Genomic DNA, 8,956 nt, shown 5'->3' with positions numbered 1-8,956 from the left:
CGTTGTCTCTTTTTGTTTTGTTGGGGGGTGGTGTGTGTGTGGTGGTGGGGGGGGGGGGGGGGGGGGGAAGGATATTGTGTTCGATAAACCTTCTAACGCTGCTCAGCCAGGACCACGTTCCCCTCAACCCCTGCTTCCCAGCGCTTCCCGGGCCATCTCCTGGTGGGCAAAGTCTGTGGCCAGGAGCCCGTCACGCCTGACCTGGCGTTTGTCCTGCCAGGAGACCTGTTGGAGGCAGGAGGCACCATCCTGCCCCAGAGGAGGAGGAGGAGGAGGAGGAGGGCTGGTGTTCGCCGGTGTTTGCCGGGCCAGTGGCACCTTTGGAAAAGGTGACTTTATCTATCTCCCGCCTGGCTGTTGGTGGAAAGCCAAGCGTGGAGCCAAGTCCTGGAGGACTTTGCTGCCTCGCTGCCCTTCTCCCCAAGGCGTCCCTGCGCCAGGCGGGCAGTGCCATGGCCGTCGGCACCGCGGGCTCTGCCGGCGGGATCCAAAGGCCGCGCCGACGGGCTGCGTTGCGAAAGGGAATCCGTAGAGGGAAGTGTCTCAGGAGAAACTCCGGCCGCCCGTGAGCGTGGCGGTGCCAGGCTCCTCTCTGACTCACGGGGGACGTCGCCGGCAGAGCCGTGGGGCGCCCCGGCCGCCGGCCCATCAGGAGCAGGAGGTGCCCGACCGGTCGCACGGGTTGTGCGGGAGCGTGGCGGGTGTCTTGCGTGGCCGGTGGGCACGTCAGCACGGCCACAGCCCGGCTCCGGAGGGAGGGAGCGGTGTCCGGAGCCGGAGAGGGCTGGACACAGCGCGGCGACTGCCATCCAGGGAGGTACCAGCACCCAAGGTGGGTGGTGGGATGGACACCAGTAATCGCTGTCTGCAGGCACCGCTGCGCGGGGGAGATACCCCTCTGCCCACGAGCCTTATCTTGGACTGGCAAAAAATTGCCAGTGAGTTTTGTTGCAGCTGCAGTGGGAGCTCTGGGAGCAGCCCCGCTCCCTGGCCCTGCCAAGGGCAAAGGCAGCTCCTGGCAGCCTCTGCCTCCCGGCTGTGCTGGGCCCCGTGACAAAATGAGGGTAAATGGTGTCTTCCCACCACGCAGGGAGAAGGTGAGGATCAGGGCTACACAGAGCAGGGGGCAGAATGGTGACGGGCTGAGGCAAAGATGGGTCCAGCCTGACCCACGTGATTTTTGCATCCCTGTGGGGTGCAGCACATCCCAAGGACGGGCATTGCCCGCCACAGGGCAGCTCCCGGCACCGGGTCTGGGCGCAGAGAAGGCTTGGGCAGCTCGGGGGGTTTGTTTCTGAGAGGGGGGTTGTGTTATCCATCCTGCTCACTGGCCTGGAGCTGGAGGTTAGCACCCCGAATTCACAACCCTGCAGCAGCACACGCTTCCCTACCCGCAGCCTCTCAGGGAAGCAAAATGATGGAGTTTGCTGGGATAACCCCCCTGAGTGGCTGCCAGCGCCGGTAAGTCACGGCAGGCTCTGACTCACGGCAGGGTTTTGGGTTTGTGTGACATCCTCAGCAGCACTAAGAGCCTCGGGGTGACAGCTGGGGCGAGCAAGGCCACATAGAACTACATCTGGGGGTACAGGGGAGCCCCTGGCTGGCAGGAGAGCTGGGGGGAGGCTGAAACCAGCTTTGCCGGGACTGTGGGGCTGAGGCAGCCGGGATCTGGAGGAGGGAGCTGCCATTTTCAGGCAGTTACTTTTAGAAGCAGAAGTGCAGGGTAAAATCTCCTCCAAATGTTGCTGAATCTGGAGCCAAATCTCTCGGCTGCTCTGCAGTGCTGGGTATCAGCTTGCTTTGAGACGTGGGTTTTTTTTTTCCCCTTGAGCATCCTGCGTGTTCTTCAGGTCAGTGAGCGGTGGCAGCCTGGCAGGGTGCACCTAACGCCCTGACCATGGCTGCTCCCACCTCCAGAAGTGTCCTGGGTGCCAGCTGAAGGCTCCGGGGATGGGATTCGGTGGTTGGGGCGATGCTGAGGTGTCTCTGTGTCCCCGTTCCCCGCTGCAGGCACCAGTGAGGCTGCGGCTGTGAGCGCTCATCCCTTCTCCGCCGTCCCTGCCCGCCGCCGGCGGGTCCCTGGCACCTCACAGCCATGACGACCTCGGCGCTGCGCCGGCAGGTGAAAAACATCGTGCACAACTACTCAGAGGCAGAGATCAAGGTGCGGGAGGCCACCTCCAATGATCCCTGGGGACCCCCCAGCTCCCTGATGTCGGAGATCGCCGACCTCACCTTCAACACGGTGGCTTTCGCCGAGGTCATGGGCATGATCTGGCGGCGGCTGAACGACAGCGGCAAGAACTGGCGTCACGTCTACAAAGCCCTCACCCTCCTGGACTACCTCATCAAAACCGGCTCCGAGAAGGTGACCCACCAATGCCGGGAGAACCTCTACACCATCCAGACGTTGAAGGACTTCCAGTACGTGGACCGGGACGGCAAGGACCAGGGCATCAACATCCGGGAGAAGGTGAAGCAGGTGATGGCGCTGCTGAAGGACGAGGAGCGGCTGAAGCAGGAGCGGGCACACGCGCTGCAGACCAAGGAACGCATGGCCCTGGAGGGCATGGGCAGTGGCAGCCACCAGGTCACCTACGGCCGCCGTGCATCACCCTACGGCGAAGACTACGGCCGGGCACGGGGCTCACCCTCCTCCTTTAACTGTGAGTGCCACTCTTAGGGACCTGGGGCTCGCTGTGGGGTGGAAACAGGCATTGCACATGGTGTGCACCCACCTGGTTGCTCCCCTCTACCTTTTGTCCCCCCCACAACCACCCCCCCGGTGGTGAAGCCCGGCTCCATCCTGTGCCAAGGGCAGAGGTTTGGCTGGTTCAGTGGTGAACCCCAACCACTGGTGGCAGCTGGTGGTGTCCTGAGCCTTAAACCCACAGCTCAGGTTGGTGGTAGGGAGCTCTAATGTGGGGCTATGTCCCCTGGGGAAGCCACGCTGCGGCATATCAAGGTGGGAGCCTGGGGGAGGCTGCTGATGTGCTCCCCAAAATACCCCAGTTCTGGTGCCACCCCTTCACCTTTTCCTCTTGTCTCTCCCAGCATCATCCTCATCCCCACGCTTTGCCTCCGACCTGGAGCAAGCGAGGCCCCAGACGACGGGTGAGGAGGAGCTGCAGCTGCAGCTGGCGCTGGCCATGAGTCGGGAGGAGGCGGAGAAGGTAGGGGGGCTCTGCCCACCCCGGGGTACGTGGGCATCATCCCGCACCTTGCCTTGTCTGTGGGCACGGTGGGTCATTTCCCCTGGAGGAGGGAGGATCTGGGGGCTGCCTGAGGCCGGTGCATGCACCCACAACCGCAGCAGACTGCCCGCGCTGTGCCCTGCATCCAAAACCATCAGCAGGCAAATGGGGGCACGGGCTGTCCCGGCTCCCTGTCCTCATACCAGCGGGAACAGCACAAGGCTCAGACCCATCCGGCCTCCCAGACCCCAGAGGGGGCTGTGGGGGGGGTCTTCTGGATTCACCATGACCCCCCCAAACCTAGCTGCCCTCTTCCTCTGAGGGCTTCTAGTCTAAGCCCCTTGCTCCTGCCTTCCTGCAGAGGTTTGAGGAGGTGATGTCTTGCCCAGTGCTGTGATTTGTCTGGTGGGTGGGGGGGCAGAAGCGTTGCCAAGGCTGTACATGGGGCTGGGGGTTCGGTGGGGCTGGGGGCTCCGTCCCACTGGCCGATCCTTTAAAAGCAGGCTAGAAGGAGGGAGCGCTGGAAAACAGCACTAGGAGGAGCCAGGCAGGGATGCGGGCAGCAAGGGAGCTGCTGTCCCTGACCCTGAAGCCTCCCCCGGGGCTGTTCTCTCTCCTATCTGCTGGCCCAGGCCCATTTTCCACCTGGGAGGGCTTATTTGCACACCAGCTGAGATTGCCACGGGCTGGCACGGCCCGTGCGGCACACACGGATCCGGCACACAAAGTCAGAGGGACGTGGTGACCGAGGGGCTGTGCCCGGGCCGGCGGGCGTCCCCCGGGGCTGGCACCGAGCATCACGAGCTCGGTCCTGCTGGGGCAGGGGATGTGCTTCAGAGACAGCACTTCCCGTCTTTCCCTGCCTGATGGAGGGCCTTTTTGGAGACGGAACGGAGCCTATATCCCTATTTTTGTCCTGGAATTGGGGTATTTATAGGTTCCACATGCCGCTGTGATGAGCCCTGTAGGAACAGGCTTTAGCGAGCGTTGCCTGTTGGAGTCCATCTGGGCTGTGCACGCGTGTGCACGCTCACACACAATTGCACAGGTGTGTGCACACACACACACACACCCTGCCCTGGGGTCCCCGTTCCCAGCCCTTGCTGGTCCCACACCAGCAGACGAGTATCATGGGGTGGTGATCAGGGCTGCCATGGTGGTACAGGGACAGCTTCTCCCCAAAATCTGCCTCACCTCTGGGTGCTTTTCCCCCAGCAGTGTGGGGCTGGGCAGGATTCTTGAACGGAGGCTCACAAACTCATCACAAACCCTCCTCCCCAGCTGGCTGCTGAGGCGAGGAGACACCTCTCGATCCCCTCTCCTCCACTGATGGCACTGGAGTCCCTACAAACCTCCTGGGGGAAACGGAGGCTGCCTAATTTAGGGGAATCCCAGCCTAGATGCAGCAGGAGGTGACGGGGCAGGGGAAGGATCTGGAGCAGGGGAAGGAGGTGGGGCAGCGGCCGCAGGGCATCCTGAGAGAGGGCATAGGGGCACCAGGCTGGGGGTCTGTAGGCAAAGCCAACTGGATGGGCGCAGAGATGCTGGGCAGGCAGGTGAGGGGCTACAGGAGAAGCGGTGGTGAGGATGGGGACCTCCAAGGAGCCCCGTGCGCTGAGGGCAAGCTGAAATGTCACCCAATTTCCTCTATTGGCAGAAGCCACTTCCTCCAATTTCCAGTACAGACGAAGAAAGGCAATTGCAGCTAGCGCTCGCGCTGAGCAAAGAGGAGCACGAGAAGGTACCTGTGCCCCGCAGCCCCGGGTGCTCCTCTCTCCTTGCACTTGGGCTTCTCTCCGGGGCGCTGGAGCCCCAAACGCCGCCTTGGCTCCGGCGCCTGCTTTGCTTTCGCTGCTCCGGGGCTGTCTGCTGAGCGCTCTCCCGCTGGGCTCGGCCCCACAGGAGCCCTCTGCTCGGATGCTGGGACTTTTCCGGGGACGCGGTGGCAGCTCCTGCGCTGGGTCTGTCTCGCAGGGTTGCTGAGCTCACGGTCCCTGTCCCCTGTCCCCACAGGAGGTGAGGGCTTGGCAAGGGGAGAACTCCCTGATGCAGAGAACCATGGAGGAGCCTGCCCAGGGCAGGGAGGAAGAGGAGGAAGAAGACAAGATGAAGAAAAGCCAGGTATAGCGCTGAGGGACTGGATGGCCCCATAGCCAGCCTTGGGCTCTGGGGTGAACCCGTGGCCCCACTGCTCTGCCCTGGGCTTCCCTCACCTCTTCATTCCCTTTCTGTTCACAGTCCTCCATCATGGAGCTGGCAGATATATTCGGGCCGGCGCCAGCCCCCTCCGGCCACACGTCTGCTGACCCGTGGGATATGCCAGGTGGGGGCAACTCGTGGGCTGCCAAAGCTCGGGAGGGTGGCAGAAACCTCTCCCTTGCCTCTGTCCCTCCCCATTCCCCGGAGCCCAACAGTAAGGACCTCTGGCTTCTCCTCCCTCCGCTGCCCGCTCCGTTGCACACCTGGGCAGTGCAGCTGGAAGATGAGGTCCCCCAGGCACATCCCTGCTTCTCAGCATCCCTCTGTGCCCCACACTGTTCCCCTCTCCCACAGCTTCCCTTCTTGGAGAAAAGAAGCCTCAGGGGAGACCTTATCTCTCTCTACAACTACCCAAAAGGAGGGTGTAGTGAGGTGTGGATCAGTCTCTTCCCCCAAGTAACAGGCGATAGAAGAAGAGGAAATGGCCTCAAGTTGCACCGGGGGAAGTTTAGGATGGGTATTAGGAAAAATTTCTTCAGCAAAAGGATTATCAAACGTTGGAACAGGCTGCCCAGGGAGGTGGTTGAGTCCCCATCCCTGGAGGCATTTAGAAGACATGTAGACATGGTGCTGAGGGACATGGTTTAGCGGTAACTTGGCAGCACTGGGGTGACAGTTGGACTTGATGATCTTAAGGGTCTCTTCTAACCAAACAAATTCTACGATTCTTCTTTCAGATATGAAACCCAAAGCGGAGCCAACGGCCTCTGCCTGGGCTGGCGCGGCTGATCCCTGGGTGCCGGTCCCGGCCACGGGTGGGGAGCCCCTCTCCCAGGCGGGCACCTCGTCCCAGCAAACCTCCGCCGGGCCCTGGGATTTTCCCCCGGCCACCACGGCGGCCTCCGACCCCTGGGGGAAGGCGCCCCTGTCTTCTGCCTTCCCTCCTGCGGACCCCTGGGCCACAGCGTCCCCCCCCGCCCAGGTCCCTGGTTCCGCACCAGCTGCTGACCCTTGGGCCGCTGTGGCCGAGCAACCTCCCAACGCTGGTAAGAGGCTCCAGTAGCGTTTTGGCTTTGCTGGGGACCACCAGCAGCGTTGGCTGTCACTGCCCTCCTGCAATCAGGCATCCCGGGTCTTCCCCCCCCTCCTCCCTTCCACAGCCAGCACTGCAAACACCCCCTTTCCCCGCTCTCCTGCCCCACAGCCGGACCTCCGCTCGCCCCACAGCATCCTGGAGACTTCAAGGAACCCTGTAGGCTTTCTCTCTGCACAGAATAGGCTGCTTTAATTAACAGGCACGGTTAATGGAGCCCTCCCATGGGAGCGGATAGCAGGCGCTGCCCCACTCCAGCAGTGGGGTGATGGGGTGTGTGTGTGTGTCCCCCAAGTGATACCTGTTTGTTTGCTCCCCCCAAACCAGCCCTGCCGGGACAGGACGGTTGCTGCTGGCAGGTGCTGCATTGCAGATGGGGAAGTGGTTGGAGGAGCAGCCGGTGTTTGAGAGCTCGGTACCACTCTCGGTTCCTCCTCGGTGCTTCCTCCAGCCCCACGGAGGTCCCTTGTCTTTTGCCCTTGGTTTTGGACCCTGGGGAGGAGAGCAGAATCTGGCCTGGGGGTCAGTGCTGGTTGTTGAAGCAGTCCTGTCCCCTCTGGGGCTGGGAGAGGGACCTTTCTGCTGCAGGGGGATGGATGGGTCAGCATTGCCCACTCGAGACCAGGCTGGCTCATCTCAGCCCCCCCGGGCCAGTGCACGTTCCTGGCCCCTAGCCCCTCATCCCCTCGCCCTCCTCTCTGTCTCCTTGCGGGCAGCCCCCCCTCTGCCTCCCTCCTGCTCGTACATCTCCCCCCTCTCGCCTCCCCACTTGCTCCCCTCCTTGAGTCTCACCTCTTCCCCCCCCAGCCCCAGGGGGGGACGCTTTCGACCCGTTTGCAAAGCCCCCCGAGCCAGCCGAGCCGCCGGAGCAGGACCCCCCGCAGCCACCCTCCTCTGCCAAGTCCAACAGCCCTGTGGGTAAGAGCCGGGGGGATTGGGGGGGGGGGACAGGGCAGGGGACAATTTGGGCAGCTGGGGACGGTGACGTGTCCCTGCCTGTTGTGGTGAGGCAGCTCCAGGGCTGGCCAGGCTGCATGAAGCTGCTTGCTGGGGTGGCCAAAGCTTGTCCCCCCACCTGGACCTGTGTGTGCCGTGGGGTTGGGGTGTCCCCCCCCGGCCCCCAGCTGAGGGGGCAGCTCCAGTCCCTGTGTGCACCCATGTCCCCAACGCCTGCTGCCTCCTGCGGTGGCTTTTTGGGGGAGCTCAGGCACCGCAGCGTCCAGCTGTGACTTGAGGTGCGCTGTGCCATCAGTGGGGTGATGGGGAGGGGGGATGCCATCCCCCTCGGTGTCCCCCCAACTGGTCCACGTGGTTCATCTCCCCCTCCTGCCCCAGAGCTGGACCCTTTCGGTGACCTGTTCCCTAGCGGGCGGCAGGACGGGGCGAAGAGCTTCGACCTCACCAACCTGGCTGACTCCCTGCCCGAATCCGGCAAGGAGAGGAAGGACTGTAAAACCCCCGAGGCTTTCCTCGGCCCCGCCGCCTCCTCCCTGGTCAACCTGGACTCCCTGGTGGCCCCTGCACCAGCCTCCAAGACACGCAACCCCTTTCTCTCGGGTAGGTGCCATGGTGGGGGTGCTGGGCTGGGCAGGGGGGTGTCTGGTGGGGGGGGAAGAGGAGGGTTGGGACCCACCAAGTGCTGGGTCCTGCATTTTGATCACAACAACCCCAGACAACCCTACAGGCTGGAGAGCTGGCCAGCAGAAAAGGACCTTCGGGGGGTTGGTGGACTGTCAGCTGAACATGAGCCAGCAGTGTGTCCAGGTGGCCAAGAAGGCCAACAGCATCCTGGTTTTTATCAGGACCAGGGCAGTGATGGTGCCTCTGTGCTGGGCACTGGTGAGACCTCACCTCAAGAGCTGTGGTCAGTTCTGGGCTCCTCGCTACAAGAAGGACATTGAGCTGCTGGAGCATGTCCAGAGAAGAGCCACCAAGCTGGTGAGGGGTCTGGAGAGCAAGTCCTACAAGGAGACGGTGAGGGAACTGGGCATGTTTAGTTTGGAGAAGAGGAGGCTGAGGGGAGACCTCATTGCCCTCTACAGCTCCCTGAAAGGAGGGTGTAGAGAGGTGGGTGTTGGCCTCTTCTCCCAAGGGAATAATGACAGGAGCAGAGGAAATGGTCAGAAGTTGGGGCAGGGGAGGTTTAGATTAGATATTGGGAAGAATGGCTTTCCTCCTGAGAGGGTGGTCAGGCCCTGGAACAGCCTGCCCAGGGAGGTGGTGGAGTCAACATCCCTGGAGGGATTTAAGAAATGTGTAGACGTGACACTTCAGGGCACGCTCTAGTGCCTGAGATTGTTGGATTTTGTCTGTGTGTGTGTGTGTTGGTGTGTGGTAGTGTTTAGTGGGTTTTTTTGTTTATTTGTTTTTGTGGTTGGACTCGATGATCTCAAAGGTCTCTTCCAACCATGAATATTCTGTGATGGCATGGCCACCCTGAGACATCCCATCCTCTCTCTCTCTCTCTCTC

General features: G+C 62.2%; 1 protein-coding gene across 3 annotated transcripts in view; it reads left to right on the top strand.

Annotated features, from left to right (window-relative positions):
- Positions 1-835: 835 nt before the first annotated feature.
- EPN3 (epsin 3) overlaps positions 836-8,956 on the top strand; it is a 12,586-nt gene continuing 4,465 nt past the window's right edge. The window contains exons 1-9 of one of the 3 annotated variants that reach the window (XM_014949376.1): positions 836-1,097; positions 2,011-2,666; positions 3,055-3,173; positions 4,852-4,935; positions 5,208-5,315; positions 5,433-5,517; positions 6,131-6,439; positions 7,294-7,404; positions 7,822-8,043. In XM_014949376.1, the coding sequence (XP_014804862.1) occupies positions 2,096-2,666; positions 3,055-3,173; positions 4,852-4,935; positions 5,208-5,315; positions 5,433-5,517; positions 6,131-6,439; positions 7,294-7,404; positions 7,822-8,043 (1,609 nt within the window). In that variant the 5' untranslated portion in view covers positions 836-1,097; positions 2,011-2,095. Of the gene's footprint in view, positions 1,098-1,972; positions 2,667-3,054; positions 3,174-4,851; positions 4,936-5,207; positions 5,316-5,432; positions 5,518-6,130; positions 6,440-7,293; positions 7,405-7,821; positions 8,044-8,956 lie in introns of those variants that run through there. The other 2 variants (XM_014949368.1, XM_014949383.1) reach the window with 2 other exon arrangements.

The sequence above is a fragment of the Calidris pugnax genome, unplaced genomic scaffold (assembly GCF_001431845.1).
Source record: "Calidris pugnax isolate Ruff unplaced genomic scaffold, ASM143184v1 scaffold9, whole genome shotgun sequence".
NCBI classification, from domain to species: Eukaryota; Metazoa; Chordata; class Aves; order Charadriiformes; family Scolopacidae; genus Calidris; species Calidris pugnax.
Note: the sequence above shows the minus strand (reverse complement) of the source record. Positions and strands in the feature narration are given on the sequence as shown.